Source organism: Peromyscus californicus, unplaced genomic scaffold (genome assembly GCF_007827085.1).
Source record: "Peromyscus californicus insignis strain IS unplaced genomic scaffold, ASM782708v3 Scaffold_23__1_contigs__length_62951481, whole genome shotgun sequence".
In the NCBI taxonomy this organism is placed as follows: domain Eukaryota; kingdom Metazoa; phylum Chordata; class Mammalia; order Rodentia; family Cricetidae; genus Peromyscus; species Peromyscus californicus.
Window position 1 is genome coordinate 18,403,041 of NW_026294534.1, and position 24,776 is coordinate 18,427,816.

The 24,776-nt window shown below is 39.1% G+C and overlaps 1 protein-coding gene across 1 annotated transcript in view; it reads right to left on the reverse strand.

Moving 5' to 3' along the window:
- Positions 1–24,776, reverse strand: part of Hook3 (hook microtubule tethering protein 3) — a 100,098-nt gene that overhangs the window by 11,808 nt on the left and 63,514 nt on the right. Inside the window, exons 15-21 of the mRNA XM_052751911.1 lie at positions 24,190–24,330; positions 17,271–17,358; positions 12,253–12,287; positions 8,120–8,202; positions 6,481–6,581; positions 3,174–3,278; positions 2,946–3,017 (exon numbers count right to left, since the gene is read on the reverse strand). Of these exons, the coding sequence (XP_052607871.1) occupies positions 2,946–3,017; positions 3,174–3,278; positions 6,481–6,581; positions 8,120–8,202; positions 12,253–12,287; positions 17,271–17,358; positions 24,190–24,330 (625 nt within the window). The remainder of the gene's footprint in view (positions 1–2,945; positions 3,018–3,173; positions 3,279–6,480; positions 6,582–8,119; positions 8,203–12,252; positions 12,288–17,270; positions 17,359–24,189; positions 24,331–24,776) is intronic.

Below are 24,776 nucleotides of genomic sequence, written 5' to 3' on the forward strand. Positions count from 1 at the left end.
TGTATTCTCAAATAAACTAAGAAAGCTCTGACAACCCACAGAGAGGACACAACCCAGAAGGGGCTCTCCCCTCGAAGGCAGAGCAGTCGCTCACTACCTTTGAAGAGGGCAAACGTCACCAGGCTACACCTAGACAGGAGGGAGGGAACCTGTAGGGTACTTTCTCAACCTGGAAAAACAGTGAGTGACAGTAACAGCCCCACTCTACTAAAATCAGAGGACTACACAAGGAGACGGGGACTTTTATAATAGCCAGTTTTAGTATTCTTTTAATAAGACAATGAATAATGGAGCAAGAGGAACTGAGATTGCTGGTTAACCATACCAGGAACACGGTACAGGTAAACTGGTGCAGAGAAGTGGAGGCTGACAAAGAAGAAATAAAGCACAGAAGACAGGAGACTGGAAACTCAATCTTCCTATTACTAATAAGCTTCTAGAAGAGACACTGGCCATAGCTTTGCATTCTGAATATAATTTCAGCCTTTCCTATGCACCTAAGAACACAACCGTTTTCCTCAATAGGAAATCCTAGAATATGTCCCCCCCCCCCCCCCCCCCCCCCCCCCGTGTGTGTGTGTGTGTGTGTGTGTGTGTGTGTGTGTGTGTGTGTTTTGGGACAAGGTTTCTCTGTGTAACAGCCCTGGCTGTCCTGAAACTTGCTTTGTAGACCAGGTGGGCCTCGACCTCACAGAGATCCTCTTGCCTCTGTCTCCTGAGCGCTAGGATTAAAGGCGTATGCTGCCACCAACACCATCCCACTGTTTTATTTTCTTTAAGGCAGAGTCTTACTATGTAGCCCTGCTAGCCTAGGACTAGGTCACTGCAGCAGACCTTGAACTGGGATTACTGTCTTGTGTCACCGTGCCTGGCCTCAGGGTATGTGCTCAGGGGGTGGGGTGGTTGTGTGTGTGTATACAGTTATTATGTGTGTGCATCTGTATCCATGATGTATGCAGATGGGATGCCTGTATCACAGTTTATGTGACAGTCAAAGGACAACTTGATGGAGTTGGCTCTCTCCTTCCATTTTACATAGGTTCTAAGGATTGAATTCAGGGTGCCAGGCTTGAGCAGCAAGCACAATTACTTGATAAGTCATCTTGCCAACCCCCAGAATATATTTTTTAACTCAGCTCTAACTTAAAAGATACATGTGAAGGTTTGAATAAAACTAGCAAATATCTATTGAAACGTTTTAGTACATACAATGAAATTACATTTTATTTTAAAAATTCTAATTTTTCAAGCAGTTGACTGTGCTCTGTGTTCTAGGGCTCTACCACTGAGCTACACTTTTCACATACTTTTAAGACGTCAGTGGCCAACACAAAGATATTTGTTGAGAAACTTAATACCTTGCCCCAGCAGTCACCATCTTGACTCCTTTTTAAGTTGTCTGAGATGCAAAACTTTCTGAATTTAAGTATAATGTTCCTACTGGTTACCTTCTATGAGTAGAACTTGCATGTGTCTATTTGGAATTACCCCTCCACTCTGAAAAGTTAAAAATTAGCACTATCCTTTAGTTCCATGTCACAGAATAAATCAATCTGGCTCTGTAGGAAGCAATCTGTGAAACTGCTGACACGGACTGAGGTACAGGGCTGTGAGACTGGGAACACTGAGCTTCCAGGAAGACAGGGTTAGAGTTAATGCCCTGAGAAATCCCTTGATGGGATTTATTTTCTCTACTTTTAAATTTAATTTTCAAGAAAATTTTATTTAACAACATTCTCATTCAAAATTATTTCCCTTTTAAAAGAAAAATTATGATAAGATCTTAAACTTTAACCAGCACACTGGTGTACTGTAGACACAACATGTCATGAAACATAAGTTTTTAGTAAATATCAAATCACATTTTAAGGTTAGGGAACTAACCTTTAAGAATCAGTACCAACGGTAACACTAAAACAAACACAGTACTTCTATGCCAACAGGAGAGCTATTAGACAAAAGGGAAAAACTGAAAGAACAGCCCAAGTTCCTGTTTCCAAACCTTCACTTGGGGCTGGTGAGAGGGCTCTGGGAGTAAAGCAAGCCTAGCGTCTCGTGTTCAATCCCTGAAATGCACACAGTTTCCACAGGGGTTCCACAGCACCACTGCCCAGCATGCACACACATTCACAATAAATAATTTTTAAAAACCCTAACGTTTCAAAGTGGTAGAAATGGTTTCACTCGAAAGAACACAAAGAAAAGGAGGACCAAAGGTCCGAGAGGGGCTGGAGAGATGGCTCAGCGGTTAAGAACACTGGCTGCTCTTGCAGAGGACCCAGGTTCAATTCCCAGCACCCACATGGCAGTTCACACCTGTCTGTAACTCCAGTTCTAGAGGATCCAATACCATCACATAGACATGCATGTGGGCAAAACACCAATGTACATAAAAATAAAGAAAATATTTATTTAAAAAAAAGGTCCGAGAGAAAGCGCCTCATCCTGTATAATTCACACCTGTGCATGAGCCAATGAGCTGAGCAGCTATCGCCTTTCCTTACATACATTTAGTTTCTTTGCATGTGTACTGGAATATTCCATTTCAAAACCTTCAGTGGTCAAAGTCTGAGACTGAACACTTCCAAATCCCACGAGACAGTTAAACTCCCTGTAAAGAAAGTCTCATCTTGCAAAGGTCCTGAAACAGGCCACAAAGCAAGGGCTACTGCATCTGTGTAGGAATCACCATGTCTGCTTTCCCTTCAACACACGGTTCCATGGAAAAAACTAAACTGGTCTTTTCTATCCTCTGGGCATGGTGGTTTCACAAGGCCTTAGCCTTCTGTGTGGTGCTTTTCATTTTTAAGGTCAACAAAAAGGCTTTGTTAGTATATGTTAGGAGAGAAATTACTTTCCGATTCTTTTGGAAAAATTATTTCTACAGTAAAGACAATATAATGACATATAACTTTGCACTATATTCTGGAATACTTTTCTCTTACCATATTGTACCAGGCACTAACAATGTATTTCTCCTCCATGTCTCTTTGACTCTTCGTTTTCTCATATTCTTTCTGAAGCACAACCACATACAAAGATACAAATGAATTCAATATAAGGAAAATATTTACAATTAACTGTCTAACCCAAGGTTACAATTGTATAATATAGTAAGGTTTTTTAAAAAAGCTAAAAACCTCAGTATTTTACTGCACAGTGTACTAACTGACCTCTAATGAGTGGAACAGTCGATCCCGTTCCTGCAGTTGGTTTTTAAGAGCTTGTATTTCTGGTGCTGCTCCTTGATTCTGTTTAGGGTCTAATGTACGAATAACCTGCAAAAATAAAAGAAAAACTTAAGCACACATAAAAGTTCACAGACATAACCTAAACAACAAACCCGGCCCAAACTCGAACCTCAACCCCTCAAACGTAAAGAATCCAGCATCTAAGAAGCAGGCTGAGGACACAACGCAGTGGTACAGCACATACCTAACACACATGGTCCCTAGGTTCAGTCTCCAGTACTGCGGGCAGCTCAGGGAGCCCAGAGGCCGAACTGCACACAGGGCCATAGCTATTGTTGTCTGAACGTGCATGAAGCGGCGTGTGATTCCTAGCAACCTCTACCCCATCAAACACAGCAGAAAAGGAAAAATAACACACCAAAGCTATTAAGGACACTTATAAAAGCTAAATGTACGAAATAAAATTGCTAATCTTTTCAATGATATATATAGAAGAATTAATTCTGGATTAGTGAGCATTGCTAAAGAGATGCTATTCACAGCTCTTTCCTTTTCTATTTCAGCTAGCCCTGGACAGGTAATCCGAAAGGCACACAGGGTGAAGCCTGAACAGACCTGTTTCCATCAGTAGTCTGGTGGAGTCATGAATGTGGGATGCAGTTCTGCCTGACTTACTACAGAATTTCTGGGAAAGAGGCCGTTTTGTTCTCCACCCATAGTTTCACTATCAAAATGTTCAAACACACAGACCCCCAAACAGTTCAAATCCATTTATTCTTTTTAACCTGGATTGAACAGTTGCTCCTTTGCCATATCTGATCTCCCCCAACACTCTTCTGTGTTAGAAATAATTCACAGTCTTAGTGACACACAACCTAAAATACTTCAGTGTGCATATCCCTAAGTTTTTTTTATTCATAATCACAATGCTACCACTACCTCTAAGTAAATAACAATTCTGAAAATGGCCAGAATTTAGTTTACGTCTGCATCTCCCACCTTTACAGTTAGGAGGGATTGGAGACTTAACCTGGGGCCTTGTGCTTGCTAGGAAAGCACTCTACCTATGATGCATACATCCCTAGATCTCATTATACCTTTTATTTTGAGACAAGGGTCTCAGTAAATTGTTCAGGCTGGCTTTGAACTTTCAACTCTCCTGCTTTGGCCTTATGAAGTAGCTGGAATTACTTGGCCAAAGTGTCTCTTATAACTGATTCTCTGTCCTCAATTTAAGACTCAAAGATTGATGCATTCTACCTGGCAAGCAGGAATCCTTTTAATGCAGAGTAGCTTCCTACATTCTTCTTTATTCTACTCCCCATTTTTTTTATATAATACTGACATGAAAATTATCTTATTTTTAAAAAATTTTAAAATTTGTTTGCGTGTGTGTGTGTGTGTGTGTGTGTGTATATGCTTGCGTGCGCATACATAGCTTTAGGGAGCAGAGGATGCCCTGAGTGAATGAAGTCATGAGTGGAAGTGTATTTTGACATGAGCCTGACCTATCAAGAACTCAGAGACTAATTGGCCCAGAGCTATTAGCCACATGAGCCAGGTGAAAGAGGAATAGAAAAGCTTTCCTGGGGGTGTCCAGGTATGACTGTGTATAAACGACTGATCAGTGAGTGCAAAGACTAGCAACTGCCGCTTCCCCTTTCTGGATACTTACAGCCTGAGACCGCTCACCTCCTCCCAAGACTAGCTAACCCCTCCTCCTGGGCTGCAATAAACAGGATGAGGTTCTGGGTCGCAGCAGTCAGAAATTCACGCTTGCTCTCAACTGCACTGCGTGTGTGTCTGTGATTCTCTTGCCAACCCTAGCCAGGGTTCCAGGACCCAAGCAGCACACAGTGAGATGCGGAGGCGAGGGGTCAACTCTTGGGGGCCTTTGATCACTCTCCACCTTATTTTTTAAGATAGTGTCTCTTACTGAACCTGGAATTTACCATGTTGTAGACTGACTGGCTAGTAAGCCTGAGATCATCCTGCCTCCCACCTCTCAGAGCTGGGCTACAGAGGTGTGCAAGCATGCCCATCTTATGTGCCTGCTGGGGCTCTGAAGTGAGGTCCCCATGCTTGTGCATCAAGCACTTTATCCACCGAGCCATCTGCTCGGCTCTCCTAAAACTGACTTCTATCCCCAATTTAGATTATCTGAGTTCCCCAAAGGTGTTATTTACTTTTAAACAGATTTATTTTACGTGTATAGGAGTTTTGTTTACATGTACATAGACACATCAGAAAAGGGCATCAGATATAATGGGAGTATGGATCCAGTGGGACTGCAGTTATAGACAGGTGCTGCTGAGCCATCTCTCCAGCCACCCCTCACAGAGAAACCCTGTCTTGAAAAACAAAATAAAAGAACAACATAAAAAAGGTTTATTTATTTCGAGGGGTTTGATTCCCTATATGGCTGTGTACCATGTGACTGTATGCACCATGTGACCATGGGGATGAGGAGAAGTTGTCTGGGAACTGGAGATACAGACAATTGTGAGGCACCATGTGGGTCCCGAGAACTGAACCCGGGCTCTCTGCAATAACAAGTGCTCTGACGCACTCAGCCATCTCTCCAGCCCCTTACATTTTTGTAAAAATAAAGACTTACTCATTTATACAAGTACGAGGGTTTCTCCAGCATGTATGCATGTGTATCACCTGCATGCCTGGTGCCCACAGGAGCTAGAATTGCCAATGGAGCCCCTGAAATTGGAGTTACATGGGTGCTGGGAACTGAACCTGGGTCCTCTGCACGAGCAGCAAATGCTCTTAACTGCCAAGTCATCTCTCCAACCCCTTATAAACTTCTAAAGTCAATCTATAATTTATCGGGTTTTTTTTATCATGGCATTTTCATACATTTATATCATTCATCATACTTTGTTCTTAGCCAAGTGAGATGGCTAAACGCTTGCTGCCAGGCCGGACGAGAGAGGCAGAAAGAGAGACCTGACTCTTGTACCTTGTCCTTCTTTGTTCCTGTCTGCTCATACAGATAGCTCATAAGCTTTCTTTTTCTTCTTCCATGTGTTGTTAACTTGAATTACTGGCTACAGTGGTGGCTGTCACTTATTTCTTACATACAGCACATTTTTTTCTTGCTGACCCATTTGTGGAGTGACCTATTTTGATCACTACTTATTTAGGATCTTTTTCTGCTTAGAAGATTTCTTTGATTACTCTGTGTGTAAGAACGTGATTTTATGTGGACACTAGACTTTCAGGCCGGAGGAAAGCATCTCTGGACAGTACAGTGAGAGAGCTGCAAGTTCACACTCACACTTTTGGCTTTCTCTAAGTACTTCTTATAGCGTTCTTCCATCTGCTTCATTTCTTCTTCCTTCTTCCGTAATGCTTCTTGCAATTCTTCAATTCTTAAGGCTGCGAAAAGATGTCCGTGAAAAAATTAGATCTTAATAACATTATATTTTAAATTATTTAAGAAATAATAAATAGTTGTCCTGATTGGATTGTTTGGTCTATTCTTATATATAATTTTCTCTTTAAAAATAATTCATATTTTTATTTTACCAAAAGCTTATCTTAATAAGTAAACAAAGATGTTGGTATTAAACTACATAAAGTAAAAAGCATCTATTGATGGATGAATGAATAAACAAATATATACTCACACAGTATGATCTTTTTAAGTCTAAATTCTGATATATATTACAGTATTGAGACTTAAGTGAAAAAGAAAGACATTATGCTTAGTGAAATAAACTAGACAGGAAAGTACAACTATGATTCCACTTGTATGAGTTTCCTAGCACAGTTCAGCTCAGAGACTGAGGTAAAGTAGACTGGCAGAGGGAGGGACAGTTCCAGTTGAGAGGGATGAGAAGATTTTACAGATGAGGAGTGGTGAGGTTGCACAATGTTCTTAATTCTACTGTACTATTTTCTTAAAATGGTTACCCATTGCTGCGAGGATTTTGCTATGACTTACAAAGTCTGCCGTCTTACTTCCACAAAAACAAAGTTAAGCTAACTATATGTACAAAGAGACATAAAGTGTATGTCTGGGGCTAACTTATGTGCAGTTACATTGAAAGTATCTAGCTTCACTTAATGTCCATTACAATCAGTACTTCAAGAAAGAAAGAAGGCAAATTCTTTAAAAATTTACTATTTTAAGTGTGAGTGTGTGTGTGTGTGTGTGTGTGTGTGTGTGTCTGGTTGTCTCTGTGTATGTGCACTTGAGTGCAGGTCCCACTGGGCCAGAGGCATGATGATCTCCTGAAGCTAGAATTATAGGCAGTTGTGAACCAACTGACGTGGGTGTTGGCAACCAAACTTTCGTCCCCCCAAAGAGCAGCAAGAGCTCTTAGCTGCTGAGCCATCTCTCTAACACCTGACAAGTTGTTAAAAAAAAACCAACCAAAAACTGACTTGTATGTATTTCTCTCTCTCTCTCTCTCTCTGTCTCTCTGTCTCTGTCTCTCTGTCTCTCTGGTTTTTTGAGATAGGGTTTCTCTGTGTAGCTTTGCGTCTTTCCTGGAACTCACTCTGTAGCCCAAGCTGGTCTTGAACTCACAGAGATCCACCTACCTCTGCCTCCTGAGTGCTGGGATTAAAGGCGTGCGCCACCACCGCCTGGTTTTTATGTATTTCTTAAGTTATGCACACGTGTATGTGCCTTCATAAGTATTTGTCAAATATGTGTAGGTGCCCCTGGAGGCCAGAAGAGGGTGTTGGGTCCCCTGAAGGTTGAGTTACAGGGGTTGTAAGCCAGAATGTAGGTTCTGGGAATCAAACTTATGTCTTCTGGAAGAGCAGCAAGTGCTCTTAACCACTAAGTCACCTTCTCCAGCCCCCTAAGGGAAATTCTTAATTGCTAGAATAATTGAAAGTCTATTTAAAAAGGCAACAATTATCTATAGAATAGTGTATGGCTAATGCTATCAGGAAAAACTCACAGCTGTTGTTAAATCTTGGCTCAAGATCTTCAATAATGGCCCTCTTTTTCTGTAATTCATTGTTGGCTTCATGCAGCTTCTCTCTGCAACAAAATATAGGACTACATCATCACTTCCGTTTTTCTTTCCTGGGCTGGAGACCCAGTTCAGTGTCTCATACATGCTACACAAGTTCTCCACCTCTGAGTACATGCTCAGCCCTTGTTTCTGTATCCTCATTTTCATTTTGAACTAAAAATTCATTATATTTGGAATACGCTCACATTATACACAAGTCCCTTGAAACAAAGGTAAATGGACTAAAGGTTAAAAAAAGGCGAAACCCATTTCTTTTGGTTTTTCATAAGACATATATGAGGATCTTCATGTCTTTAGGAATAAGGATACTGTAAAAATTAAGTTTCAAACTCTGTAAAGCTTTTTCAATGCAAAATCTTGTCACTAAAGGTAAGCTAATAAAAACAAAGACTAACAGAAAGAGCAAGCATTACAGAACATACAGATACATACAACCACATGAACAGACCTCACAAAATAATGCAGAACAAGGAAGTCAGGAGTTGATGATTCTGTTCATGACACATATAGCATTGAAACTAACAAAAGGTGATGAAGATAAGCACTGTGGCTAATACAGGGATGTACTCAATCAACTGGAAGGCAAAAGGATGAATTCTATTAAATGTTGACTTAGGTTATCTATATATGGAGGTAAACATTCACAACCTATGTTTAGGAATTTAAGATATGTACATTACTATATAAAAGTTATATTCCAATATAAAAAAGAATAAACAGAAAGTAACTTTTTCTCTTGTGAAAGTTTCATAATAATGTGATACATAATTTTTCCTTTAAATTGTTCAGTGTAGCATTATGTAATATGTGTAAGACAGATGGCTAAAACATATAACCAATAATAACTGAGCATTTTATTGTGTCTACTTCTGATTTTTTTCAAAGCATGATACTGTAATAAATTCCTCCTTGCCTTTTTGGACACAGGGTCTTACTGTGTAACTCTGGTTCACCTGGAACTCACTCTGTAGATCAAGCTGGTCTTGAACTCAGAGACTCACCTACTACTGCCTTCCAAGTGCTGGGAATAATGGTGTGTATTACCACTCCTGGTTCCTTTTCTTTTACAGTAAATTATTATTATTATTATTATTATTATTATTATTATTATTTTGGTCTTTTCAAGACAGGGTTTCTCTGTGTAGTTTTGGTGCCTGTCCTGAATCTCACTCTGTAGACCAGGCTGGCCTCGAACTCACAGAGATCCGCCTGGCTCTGCCTCCTGAGTGCTGTGAGTAAAGGCATGCGCCACCAATGCCCAGCAAGGTAGAACTGGCTGGTGGGATCAAACCTGCGACCTTGGCATTATTGGCACCTAGAGACATTTTTAAACACATCAAATTGGCTTAAAAATTAAATCAGTAGTGAGAATTATTGCTGAAGTTGTTAAGCAACAGTAATTCTCATTGAATGCTGATAGTATTTCTCAGTACCTTTTCATATTGAAAAGAGTACATACTCTGTAATATATTAGTTTTATTGTGTATACCTGAAATTCCTAGAGATAATACTGTTCATGTATAATAGGAGACCTTTAGAAGACCTATATTTAATGATAAATGTAGTAAGCAAAATGCTAGACATAAGTAATGTATTGATTAGAATTAAGACAAAGACAGATTAGAAAGTTCTAATCTCTAGTACTGTGATTGTGACACTATTTAGAAACTGGATCTTTGTAGATACAGTTAACTCCTAGGAAGTTGTACTGGGCCAGGGTACATGCTGAGCCCATTACTGTTGTCCTCAAAGGGAGGTCCACATTTCTCCTTAACAGTGCTTTGTGCTTCCCATGGTTCCAGTTGCTTATGCTCAACTGGAGTCAAACCATTACATGAACCCCAGATAGAAGTTAAGTTTTAAGTCATACGATGTACCAAGTTGTGTGATAAACTTCCATGTGAATTATCCCTTTGTCCTACATATCCATACTGTGTAGGTTAGCCACCACTTGTCACAGTAACCAGTTGGTTATTAGGACAATGGCTTTAGGATAGTGTTATAATTGTTCTTTTTTTTTTTAATTGAACTATTATCAGAGGAATTTATCTACAGAAAAAGACCAAAATGTAGAGTTCAGAACTGTCAGTGATTTCAGGCATTCACTGAACATCTTGGAAGAAATCCCTTGAGGATGAGAGAAGCACTAAACAGGAAGAATGTCAACTGGACACAGGCTACCAAAGGAACACCAAGGACTGCAAACGGATACCAGAACTAGGAGATGTGCTGGACACGCTACTGCTCATCCTCTAGGAAACCAATCTTTTGACAACTGGACCTCAAATTTGTTGGCTCTGTAACTGTGAGATAACAAGTAATTTTTCTGTTCTCTTAGCCCCTTTATTTTGTGCTATTTTTTTTTACAACAGATATAATAAACAGGCTCCATCTTCACTAAAAGATCCTTTCTGCTGAAGATTTTAGTATGTAAACAACTGAACACATAATAATGGTTAAAGAGTAGATTTATGATCTGAAGTATTCTGTTTTTGTCAGAGAGGAATGGAAAATATAAAAGTACTAGATTTGGTATGACATTCTCATTCTGGGTAACCTTACAGAGCTTGGAAAGTAACATTGTTCTAGAACACTAAGAATCTGTCTATTATTAGACTTTCTAGAAATCTCAGTGGCTAGGAGTCTATCACATCCAACATATTAAAAAAATGGGTAACACATATCAAACTTTCAGAAACATGAATATCTTTCCAATCATGGAGGAAAAGTCAAAATTTTCTCTTTGGTGCTGAGAATGCTTATTTTAATGTAACATTTCAGCAGCTACTGATTCATAGCCATCCCACACTTAATCCCTGCAAGGAATTTTGCTGAAAAATGACAGATTAAGGTTGTTACTGGGCATGAGAAAATTATTATTATTTTTTTTTTTGGTTTTTTGAGACAAGGTTTCTCTGTGTAGCTTTGCGCCTTTCCTGGAACTCACTTGGTAGCCCAGGCTGGCCTCGAACTCACAGAGAGCCGCCTGGCTCTGCCTCCCGAGTGCTGGGATTAAAGGCGTGCGCCACCACCGCCCGGCGAGAAAAATTATTAAATATCCCTAACACAGTTAACCAGTTAAAGATGAAGATTTCTTCAAGAGAAATCAAGTTAATAGTTAAAGTATTTATTTCACTTTTAAGTTAAAAAGTCTTACTTAAGATGACTGAAATTCAAAGGCTTATTTGAAAATATGCTATTGATAAGCACTCTACTTTAAAATGTTTACTTGTTGATATAGCTATAACACATATACCTAAGGCTCAGGGAACATGGAGAAATGGGGGTGGAAAGATTGTAAGAGCCAGAGGATCAGGACATCTGCTTCAAGATAGTGTCTTTTTAAAGACAGACCAACCAACCAACCAACCAACCAACTCAAAAACTAAAAACCAATACCAACAACAAAAGACAAAGTAGAGTGGGATAGGGAGAAGGCGTTAGGGAATGAGTGGGGGTTGTGAATATGATCAAAATACATCGTATGAAATTCTCAAAGAATTAATAAAAAAGTCTGTATTTTTAAAAAGTTTACTTATAGAAGAGTCGATGCCTGGCAAACTGCAGCCTGTCAGGGGCAGCCAGTGGGGTACCTGTTCCCATATGTGAAGTTCTACTGCAGCACAGTCCTAACTAGTTTTAATATTGTCTACAGCTGCTTTTAGAGCTGAGCGGCTGCACCAGAGGCCAGGACTCAGACAGCCTAAAACAATTACTATTTGGCCTGTCACAGAAGAAGGCTGAGATTTTTGATCCAGCATCTCATACTCCTTTCTTTTCTAAGGAGTCTCACGCTGTTGCCCAAGTTGGCCTGAAACCAGGAGTAATTCTCCTGCCTCAGCCCTGGATTGCACGTGTGAGTCACCATGCTTGGCTTACAATCACTGAACTGATGTGCAGGACTTGGGTAGAAATGGTCCTGTCGACACTACTACCAAGTGGTACTTTCCTGTATCTTCAAGGACCACTTATGCCACTGCCTACACCCTCTGCACCCACAACACAAAGTGCTTTTGTTCTGCAATGTGAAGAGCCTCAACAAGTTGTCTACTTACAGATGTTCTTCAAGCTTCTTTTTTAGAAGAACTGACTGAAAATGGAAAATAAAAAATTAGCTCATTATTTAACATTTCAACTAACATTATTTTGTAATAATTAAAGAGTATATAGTAAATAACTTGGAGTAAGCTCTCAGTAATTTCTTTGGTCAAAGAGCTCAAAACCCATGTACCTCAATTTATTCCTCTTCAATAAAAGAAGAGAACAGCCCAGAAGTGAGAGCAGTCAGTATAAAACACATAGAAACTAGATAAATTCTCAATTTACACACAGGAAAATGAATTTAAAAGCTCCTTATATAGAGACCCAAATATTCCTGGACTCAGTATCAAGGAGTACCCTAACGGTAACAGATTTTTCTTACCCTGCTTTCTCTGCATTATGATAAAGTCTCAGATTCATTGCCATATTTTAGCTGATGACAAGTAATGTATCTGATGGCATGAGAGATATAAAGAGTAAGATGTTGAGATGTTGAGAATGAAGGTTTGACCGGGTAATTTTGTTTTTAAAGGTTTTAAACTTCCTGAAAAGCAGGAAGTTAAAACTTACATAAAATAAGTAATAGACACATAGACCACCAGATCTCGCAGTTTAACACTTGTAAGGGTAAATATTAACAAGGAATTTTGAATAATGTGATAACTGATACTCAACCAGTTACTGTAGGCTTATAGAACACACTCTTGATTGTGTGATAATAGCAAGGAGGAGAGGGAAAACCTCTCCAATGTTTAGTTACCCTTTTAATGGTGATCACCACACATATTAACTCCTGTCTACCTACTTCCTCCCTTTTAGAAATGGCCGAGAACTCACCAGGTATGGAACCCAGTTTGCCCTTGAACTCATGACCCTCCTCCTAAATGCAGGAGGTCTGGGATTTCAGGTGTGTATCATCAGGCTTGAGTTTATTCCATCAAATCTAACACGGCTTTGAATATTTCAAATTCACATCTTTCTCAGTATGGTAACTGTAATTAGAACAATGTCCTCTACTACTATTTTCCCTAAACCTACAGAAAGATAATATCCTTACTTTTAATAAGATATCTTATTAGAGATATTATTTATATCTTTAATATCTAAAAAAGATATTATTTATATCATATAACAGAAGTAAAAAATGGGCAATTTTTTCAGAACTGTACATTTTTCTTTCTTCCATGGCCTCCTCATCCTGTCTTGTTCTCAAATTATCCATATGACTGGATATAACAATGCATTTCTGCTTCCATGCTAAAATCAAATAACATAAAAACAATAATAAGCCGGGCAGTGGTGGCGCACACCTTTGATCCCAGCACTTGGGAGGCAGAGGCAGGCGGATCTCTGTGAGTTCGAGGCCAGCCTGGTCTCCAAAGCAAGTTCCAGGAAAGGAGCAAAGCTACACAGAGAAACCCTGTCTCGAAAAACCAAAAAAAAAAAATAAAAAATAAAAAAAAATAAAAATGTGCAAACCATCATGCTCTGACTTAAGGTTATAAGAAAAGACTGTTTTGATAACAGAAAAGGCAGCAATTATGTGTTCTTCCTATAAGATATATGATACCTCTAATAAGATATCTTATTAAAAGTAAGGTCTATAAAAATAAGATATCTTATTAAAAGATAATAATCTTTTAATCTTTATTTGCTTTTAAATCATTATTATTTGTTCTCTTTCTGCTAAGGGGACGAATGGAAATATTAAAAATTCTTAATTTTGTGTTTTGATTAGATCTTAACAATTGGAATTCTTACATACTATAGTCAAATAACTAACTACAAGTCTAATATGCCAGACACGGCACTAAAGCCTGCCAAGTACAGTGTGTAAGCCTCACGACAGTAACATTAACCCTGCTGTACACCGGGGAGGCTGAGGCCCAAGCACCTTTAGTAACTGAAGGAACACACTGAAAATTAAAGTCCACTGTGGCCGAGACCCCAACCCTCTGATCGCCCCCTTTCCAGGTGTTCTATGTTGCAATGCCTCTCCAAACTGAAGACTATGACTATCAAAATGTGTGCTTGGAGGAAACCAGATTATAAAAGGAAGCCTACACTACAGCCAATTCTATCAATGAACTAATTATAAGGGACAGAGCAGGAGGGAGACAAAGGGGAAGGACCTCTCCATTAAGATTTGGATCGACTTTAAGATTTTAATTGTCAAGAGCATATACTTATATAGCAACTATTAGAATATTCATTTTTCACGAGTCTTACTTTAAAATTTCAGTACCACTGACTTTAATATCAGATAAAGTATAAACTTAAAAACTGCTAAGTATATGGAAATGAATAGGAAGCCATACTTACAATAGCCTTGAGCAGAAACCATGCCAAGAGACAGAGAGGACATATTAGTATGAAGCAAACACAGCAGCCAAGAGAAGGAACGATTTAGTAACTCATGAACAGAAGTAAAAGATAGGCAATTTTTTCAGAACTGTACATTTTTCTTTCTTCTATGGCCTCCTCATCCTGTCTTGTTCTCTGAAGTTTTATATACTGTGGCTAGCTCAAATTATCCATATGACTGGATATAACAATGCATTTCTGCTTCCATGCTAAAAACAAATAACATAAAAATAATAATAAAAATGTGCAAACCATCATGCTCTAACTTAAGGTTATAAGAAAAGACTGTTTTGATAATAGAAAAGGCAGCAATTATGTGTTCTTCTTCAGAGGGGATGAATCCGGTCTAGAGGTTGCTCTATGCACCACACTCCTGAGATATAACACTATAGATTATTGAGGAGAAAAATAAGAGAAAAATATCAAAAATCTGATGGGGTAAAAGAACCACATATCCTGAACTAAACTAATTATTTCTCTAAGGAATCTGGAGTCTTCAAAACAGAAAAATTTCCACCTGAATTTTGTCTGCAGAGAAGAACACGGAAGGAAATTTTGCTTAGATTAGAGCTAGACATCTCATTACTACTTAGGCAGTTAAAAGGTGACCAGTTTATGCAAGTATTTGATAGTGCTGGCATCTTACCTCTGAAATATAATCACTACAGCAATTGCCCATAATATGTTTAATTAGATTTATCACAGTGATAACTAACTAGGCTGTCCCAAGTCACTTTAAACAATTCCTTAATGTGTTAATTTAAGCAAGAGAAGTACATACAATGGTCCTTACTGCACTGCTACATTTAGTTAGTTGGAACACTCCCATGCTTACCTGTGTGTAGTACCCTCTTTCCCTTTTCTACCAAAACAAATCCACAACAGTCACCTCCAAATTTTTAAGACCCAAGTGAACTTTATATTTCTTTTGGTAAAAGGGATCTAGTGATGCCAATGAAGTAAGAAATACTACATCCTATGGCTCACCTCTAAGACACTGTTAAGTAGGCATTATTATTTCAGTGCACTCATTTCATCTCTTTGGGATTTACCATTTGTTTGTTTGTTTGATTGTTTTTAAATCATGACACTGGGCTAGAGGTATGGCTCAGTGGTAGATTTGAATCCCAGAGCCACAAAGTTTTAAAAAGTAAAAAAAAAAAAAAAAGAACAAAAGTATGGCTTGGCATTTTAACTAGTTCCATTTTAATAAAGGTGTATGGTTGTTAAAAATAACAGTAGTTGAACTGACCTGGGAAACTAAGACAATTATCAACTCATTAAGAAATAAACTAAATCAGGCCGGGCGGTGGTGGCGCACGCCTTTAATCCCAGCACTCGGGAGGCAGAGCCAGGCGGATCTCTGTGAGTTCGAGGCCAGCCTGGACTACCAAGTGAGTTCCAGGAAAGGCGCAAAGCTACACAGAGAAACCCTGTCTCGAAAAAAAAAAAAAAAAAAAAAAAAAAAAAAAAAAAAGAAATAAACTAAATCATGAATTAGAGGGTCACACTGGCAATCTAAACAAGATATATGTGCACAGAAACTTACAAAACTAAGTTAGAGGCCTCAAGGGCTTTTATATTTAATATTCCCAAACTTTAAAAGTAATTTACTCAACTCTCTTCTCTTTTCAGCTGTTCCTATGTTAATAAGGCTGGAGATTCCTCCAACTGACTGTGTCAATGAAAGCAATCTAGAAAGTTTAAACTGAAATGTCTGAGATTATAGAAAACTGCATTGGCAATAGAAAACAAAAGACTGATTATTTAACATTGATTTTCCCTATTCTTTACACTGTTCTTAAACACTTTTGTGCTTTAGTTTTATTGTGTATGCTTTATTCAATATAAAGGATTTACCAATTATAACCTATTTCTTGTTGCCAGAGATGTCTACTAGGCATCCTAAGCACTGTGAAAGGTGGTTAGTGTACGGAGATAATGTAAGTTATCATCCTAAGCACTGTGAAAGGTGGTTAGTGAACGGAGATGATGTAAGTCATCATCCTACGCTCAGCACAGGTACCATATTCCAGTGAGAATGTGCTAAGAGCAGAGGAGAGCTAAGACAGATATGTAGAATGCTAAAAGAATATAAAAAGGTCAGCATGGATTCTGATGCTAGAGATAGCATTCTTTTCTTAAATACTAAGTTTATATTAAAAAATTTCTTCTTGGGCATGTCTTTACATTTTTTGTTTTAGCTTGAGGGGGGAAACCTTTTACTTCACTATGAATTGAACACACTTAAGATGTAGCGCTTCAGTGTAATGTCTTGCCTGATAACACAAGTAAACTTAGCAGAGTCAATTAAACAGGGCTTTTAAATAAAGAATGCCAGAAAAAAAGGAAAACAGTATTTCTCCCCTATAACAAGTATAATGCTAAATTCTTAGAGATCATCAATAAAAAAATTGGAGATGTGCCTGAGAGATGCTTCAATGGTAAAGAGGTTTGTCACCAGTTCCTGGGACCCACATGGAGCAAGGACAGAAACAAACCCACAGGCTGTCCCCTGACCTCTGCAGTGAGCTGTGGAGTGCACATGCACAGGAGCACCCTGCCCCTACAACTCACACACATGAATTTATTTTTACAAAGTATCAAAATTACAGGTTTTCTTAGTTGTGAAACTTTCAGAGCACAGTTGGTACATATCAAAACTTACATCTTCTGCTTTTGAGCCTTGATCCTGCAAAGATTTCTGCAGTTCTTCTACTTGTGACTGTACTTCTAGAAGTCTTTGATTCACCAGCCTGCAAAGCAAGCACATATTAATTCTCCACATGTACTTGCCCTTGGGTTGTCATACTGATTTCACTGAAAGCATCATTGGCAAGCTTAGAGCTCAGGCTGTAGTAGCATTGTATAATTGCAATAGCACACGCACAGTTTCATTAGTCAAGATTACTTTCCATATTGTTTTTTTTAAAGATTTATTTATTATGTATAGAGTGTTCTGTCTGCATGTCTGCCTGAAGGCCAGAAGAGGGCACCAGATCTCATTACAGATGGTTATGAGCCATTATGTGGTTGCTGGGAATTGAACACAGGTCCTCTGGAAGAACAGCCAGTGCTCTTAACTGCTGAGTCACCTCTCCAGTCCCCTCCATATTATTTTTTATATTTAAAATTTCACTTTTGGGCTGGAGATGTAGCTCAGTTGGTAGAGCGCTTGCCTAGATGCCTGGCTCCACCCCAGTACTGTATAAACCAGGCACAGTGGCACATGCCTGTGGTCCCCAAACTTGGGGAATGAGGCAGGAAAGTCAGAAGCTTAAGGTCATCCTTAGCCATGCAGTAAGCCTGAGGCCAGCCTGGTACACATATGAGCCTGTGTCAACAAACAAAACAAAACAACACAACCTCACTTTTGCTTTCCCTCTCTCTGCTGTTTTAAAATCGACAACGCCACTGCAGACTTTGGGAGCTAAAAGACCCGGGCTTTAATATTTAAATCTGCTAACTGAAAACTACTAAACGTTCTTTGGCTTTAGCTTCCTCGGTTTTAAGATGGAGCTCAAAATACTGTTATAAGGGTTACAAAAGGCAATTTTAATATACTGTCTGGCAGATTAACGTAATTATTTGCTACATAATACTTCAGAGTTCCAAATAACTTTGCTAGGAAAGGAGGGGAATTAATTACTTCTGTTGACAAAATCCTATACAAAGAAAATTCTAAAGATTCTACCAAAATACCTTTTTAAAACTAATAAAAAAAAATCAGTTAGGTAGCAGGATATACACTCAATATACAAAAATAGTAGCTTTCCTTTCGTTTTCTAAGACAGGGTCTCAGTATGTAGCCCTGGATGGCCTGGAACACACCATGAAGACCACATGGGTTTGGACTCTGAGAGATGCACCTGCCTCTGCCTCCTGAGGAATGAGATTAAAGACGTGGACCCCCAAGCCCTGCCAATAGTAGTTCCTCTGTACACTAACAGTGAACTTCCTCAGAAAGAACCCAGAGAAGCAATTCCAACAACTCCCACAAAACCCTCACAAACCAAACAACCAAAAAACCCCTCAAACCAAAACCAAAACATTTCTAGGAATAAACCTAACTAAAACCGAGGCAGATCTCTAGAGTGAAAATTACTAGACAGGAACTGAAGAGGATTAACAGAGGGCAGAAAGCGCTTCCGTTGATGGACTAGGGGAATTAATGTTGCTGAAGTTCCCAAACTATCCAAAGCAACTGCAGATTCAATGCAATTCCCATCAAAATTCCAATGGCATTATCCATATAAATAAAAAGACTAATGCTGGTGGCATCACTCATTTGATTTTAAAACCATCAGAAAGTCCTAACAACAAAAGTATAGTATTGAGGTAAAACCAGACCTAGCCAACAATGTATAAGAGGTTCCAGAAAAATAAATATCTGCATGTGGGAGAATGAAACGAGATTCACATCTCTCACCCTGTGCCAAAATCCATTCAAAAGGACTGAAGATTTAAAACCTTGAAGCTATCATAGGAAACATGGTCAGATCATTAACACAGGCAATGATTTCCTCAACAGGAGTCCAGTAGTTCAGGAAACAAAGATAAAGAACTGAGAAGTTTGAGTGTAGAATAGAGAACATACAGAATGGGAGAAACACTTTGCCAGCTATTCATATGGTAAGAATTAATGTGCAGTGATCATAAAGAAATAAAACTTAACCAAAACATTAAAAAAAAAGAAAGTCCCCAACAAATGCTAACAAATAGTTTTTTAAGTTAATTATTTATTAATTTTACTTTTATGGGTGTTCTGGCTGAATGTATGTATATGCACCACATGTATACAGTGCCTGCAGAGGCCCAAAGAGGGTGTGAGATCCCCTGGGACTGAGACTGGAGTTACAGACCACTGTGAGCCTCCAAGAGGGTTCTGAAATCAAACCCAAATCCTCTGGGAGAGCAGCCATCTTTCCAGTCCAAATGCTGGCAAAGATATAAAAAAAGCCAAATGAACCCTTCTACAATGTCAGGAGTAGTGTAAACTAGCAAAAACAGTTATGAAAATTGGTAAACTAAAAAGAAAACAAACCAGCCGGGAGGTGGTGGCGCACACCTTTAATCCCGGCACTCGGGAGGCAGAGGCAGGAGGATCTCTGTGAGTTCGAGGCCAGCCTGGTCTACAAAGTGAGTTCCAGGAAAGGCGCAAAACTACAGAGAAACCCTGTCTCGAAAAACCAAAAAAAAAAAAAAAAAAGAAAATAAACCATTTTTTATTCAATCCTTCTATGCCATTCCTGGGTATACACACAAAAGTCAGAGCCAGTATACAACTGAGACAGTTGCATACTTATGTTTATCACAGCACTATTCACAAAGCTAAGTAATGCTAACAGCTTGAGTGTCCATCAATAGATGAATGGATAAAGAAACTGTTGAATAAATACACATTTTACTCAGTCATGAAGAAGAATGAAATTTTGTCATTTGTAGGATGGAATTGGTGTACATCATGCTAAGTGAAAAAAAGATAACCATAGAAAGAAAAGTATGTTTTGCTGGGCAATGGTGGTGCATGCCTTTAATCCCAGCACTTGGGAGGCAGAGGCAGGTGGATTTCTGTGAGTTCAAGGCCAGCCTGGTCTACAGAGTGAGTTCCAGGACAGCCAGAAACCTTGTCTCAAAAAACCAAAAAAAAAAAAAAAAAAAAAAAAAAGTTTTCTCTCATATTTGGAAACTAAGGAGTGTTGGGAAATATTATTTTAAGGTATGTTACTTTTGTTTATGTTGTGTTTGTTTAAATCTGTGAAGCTGTGTTACTGTGCCTGTCTAAAACACCTGATTGTCTAATAAAGAGCTGAATGGCCAATAGCAAGTCAGGAGAAAGGATAGGTGGGGCTGGCAGGCAGGGAGAAGATATAGAAGGAGAAATCTGGAAGGAGAAAAGAAGAAGTAGTCAGAGAAGGAGGAGGACTCCAGGGGCCAGCTACCCAGCTACCCAGCAAGCCACAAAGTAAGAGTAAGATACAGAAGTAAGAGAACAGGAAAAGCTCAGAGGCAAAAGATAGGTGGGATAATTTGAGTAAAGTTGGCTAAGAATTTAATAATTTAAGCCAAGCTAAGGCTGGACATTTATAATTAAGAATAAGTCTCTGTGATTTATTTGGGAGCTGAGTGGTGGGCTCCCCAAAAGAGTAAAAAACAAAGCGAAAGAAAGAAACAAATAAACCAGAAAGTAGAATGGAGACTTCCGTTAAGGACAAGAGAAGGTCCAAGGGACAAGCATGTGTGTGGCAAGGATGGGGTGAGATGGGTAGTAGGGAATCTGAAAACAGGCATGGTAAAAACATGGTATTTCTAAGTATAACAAGGCCATAGTGAAACCCACAAATGTGTGAATTAACATGTGTTAATAATTATAAAAATACACAGAAACTAAGTTATTTGTTTTGTGAAAACTACCTGTTCTGTTCCTGAAGAGAAAAGAAGAATTAGGAGAAACAATATGAAAGAATTGTGGGTGCTTTTTCTACTGGAATAAAATTTAGAGTAGGAAGAAGTAGACTGGATCAGAATGGTTAAAATACAGAGAACAATGAATGCAGCTCAAGATACGTCCATAGTCCTCTGTGACTTTCCTTTCTCTACTTTCTACATTTTCTAAGCTCCTACTGCTGAAGACACCACCCACTTTGGGCACAGGACCTGGAGGAACCAAGCTGGAACTGACCTGGAAAGTTCCCCACTGCAGACTAGCTCTCAGGATCAGAAGGTGCTGTGCAAGCTCCTGAGTGAGAGAAGCCATGGGTAGTCACAGCCAACTGTGAAGCCTGTAAACCACAGCAATGACATCCCCAAGGATGCAATACTGGCCCTTTAGCCTGGTGGTAACCAAGAGCTGTGCAATTGGATTTAAGGTCGAGTCGGTATGAGGAAACTCATGCTGTAAAACCAGGCAATGGCCACTGCTGGAGAGGTCACAGGCCCTAGAGGAGAACCCTTGACTGTCATTTTCTAAACAAATTTCTACTCTGTTCTAAGCACTTATCCTTATTCCTACAGTTAACTGTAGCTTTCACACCTTATTCAAGAAGCTTTGTTTTTGTTGTGGATGGACACTACCCAGTGATCCACAACTGATCAAAGTAGAGAGAACAAGTGACCATGGGGTGCCCAACCACAGCTGATACATCTACAATGCAACCCTTAATTAGGCTCAGGGAAAAATCGTTATCAGTGCCAGAAGAACAGGATGCCTTCTGTGAAATGGTGTCTTCTAGATAACTATATCCATAAAATCTTCTAGACACGGTACCCATACAAATCTTAACAATATGGTTGCCTAAACAAGACATGCATAGTAATGCCACCAATTGATAGGCCATATGGATGAGGGACTCTCACAAGGCCTCACCCTAAAGGAAGAGTCACAGGTAGTCAATGGCTCCTGAGAACAGGAGAATCAGTTTTCTTCAGGAATGTGCTCCTGCCCAGCTATCCAATCCCAAGTGGGCAGCCCTACATGTTTGTACATAAGAGCAATACTAAATGAACTCTGTGTGTGTGTGTGTGTGTGTGTGTGTGTGTGTGTGTAGTAATTATAGAAGAAGAGGTCATGAATTTGAGAGGAGGGGCATGGTAGGAGTTAGAGATGGAAAAGGGCAGGTGGTAGGAAATGATGTAAACACAGTACTCATGTATGAAATTCTCAAAAAAAGAAAACAAAGGGGCTGGAGAGATGGCTCAGTGGGTAAGAGCACTGGCTGCTTTTCCAGAGGTCCTGGGTTTAATTCACACGGTAGCTAATAACTATCTGTAATTCCAATCCCAGGGATCAAATGCCCTCTCTAGCCTCTGTGGGCAATGCATGCCTGTATTGCACAGACACACATACAGGCAAAAGACTCACACATAAAATAAAAATAAGTAACTCTTTAAAAAAATTTAAATTAAAATTTCATTCAAAAAAAAGCACTCACTCTGTGTTGCTAAGTGATCACATACAATGCTCCACAGAGCATTATATTTAACGATGTTCTTATAATCACAGTGATATTTCTATTCATCTATAACGCTATCTACTCTGCCTCAGTATCTACAGAACTTAGTATTACAAGTTAAGTAAGGCTAGGTAAAACCATCCCAACAATCTGACCCTGCCTGGGGAAATGCCACAGCACACAGGCGTGCAGAGCATACAGTCACATGCAATAATAATGTCAACTGTGTCAACTGTAAAAAAAAAAAAAAAAAAAGACAGCTTATCACAACAGTAAGAAAAGGGAAACACTGTCACATTTGTTACTTAAGAAACATTTCCCAAGCCGGGTGTGGTGGCATGTACCTTTAATACCAGCACTTGGGAGACAGAGACAGGAGGATCTGTGTTTGAGGCCACACTGATCTACAGAGTGACTTCCTGGACAGCCAGGGCTACACAGAGAAATCCTGTCTTAAAAAACAAACAAAAAGCAACAACAATAACAACATGCTAATTTTATAGTAACTGATTCTGAAAAACTGTAATATTAAGACAAGGAAAATTTACAAGCAGAAATGGAATTTTTTTGTTAATGTAATAGTTTAAATTTTCAAAATAACTGAACTGCTCTTGGGAGGAAAAATTTTCTTTTAAGGTCATACAAATAATAAATGAGGGAAAAAATACTTTAACAATTCAGCTCCACACCAGCAGATTCTTTCAAACATTAGCTTGTGAAAATCAACTATGAACAGCAATTGCTGTGAAAAGTGTGAATGCATCAGATATGTTTTTAAAAATGATTTATTTATTTTTATTTTATGTGCATTGGTGTTTGACCTGCATGTATGTCTGTGTGAGCGTGTTGGATCCTCTGGAACTGGAACTACAGACAGCTGCCATGTGGGTGCTGGGAACTGAACCCAGGTCCTCTGCAAGAGCAGCCAGTGCTCTTAAACACTGACCCATCTCTCCAACTCTGTATCAGCTTTTTTTTTTTTTAAATCCTCTACATATCTGTTTTTTTTTTTTTTGTTTGTTTTTTTGTAAAGCCAGGAATGGTAACACAGGCTTTCATACTAGCACAGGCAGGCAGATCTCTGAGTTCCAGGCCAGCCAGGACTATATAGTGAGACCCTGTGTCAAACAAATTAAATAATCATAAAAAGAAATATAAAAGCTGAACAAAGACAACACAAATGGACATGCCAAAGTGATGGAGAAAAGCCTACGGGGCCTCAACCGTACACAAAAAACTACAGGCACCTAAGGAAAGCTGGGAGCGGGAGAGGTGGCCCTTCAGGGAAGAGCACACCAACTGGCTGTACAGGGACCAACGGTCAGCCCTGAAAACACACACACGTGACATTACACAGACTGAGCAGGTTATATTTAGGAATATGTATGTACAAACATACACACATATATATACATGCAGTAACAATTAGTGAAAGAAGAGGCCATGAATTTGAAGGAGAGTGTGGAGGAGATGATTTGGAGGGAGGAAAAAGAAGATACGTTGTAATTTTTAAAAAAAGCAAGAAATAAACTAGCTTATAATCATTTTTCAAATACATCCCAAGCTTTCTTTAAAAATACCAACACCAAGGCACAGAGGAGAAGCTGTGGCTGGCCCTGTGCCCGCACACGCTACCTGTTCTCCGTCTCCAGCTCATTCTTGCGCAGGTTGGCATCATCTAGAAGGCTCTGCAACAAGGCAATTTTCTCGTTGTCTGAGCCCTCTTGACTGATTTTTAACATCTTATTCTCATGCTGAAGACGAATAAGTTTCTCCCTGAGTGAGAAAAATAAAAGTTGATTATCTAGTTCATTAAGTAAGACACTATATGATCATGACCCAGCCATATAAAGCTGGAGTATCGACACACAGGATACAGATGAAAAAGAGTGTCTGTGACTAGTTCAGTGCCTTTCCGAGTACCAAAGGTATCACCTTCACAAACTAAACTCCTTCTAGAATGTACAGTCTGAAGAAACAGTTTCTGTGTTTCATGACAAAGGATGAAGACAATTCCAAGTCCTGCTTCCCTCTTATGTAATATTTAAATTAGAACATGACTCTGTAACCATATAGTGCACAGTGACTGTTGCTGAAACAACCTTCTAGTTCTGTGTATATATACATACAGACAAATATTTGCTTTTCAAAAGAAAAGGATCGAGCAGTATGTTTTGTACTGGTACTTGCTCATTACCTTAGAATTCCACAATCTTTTAATA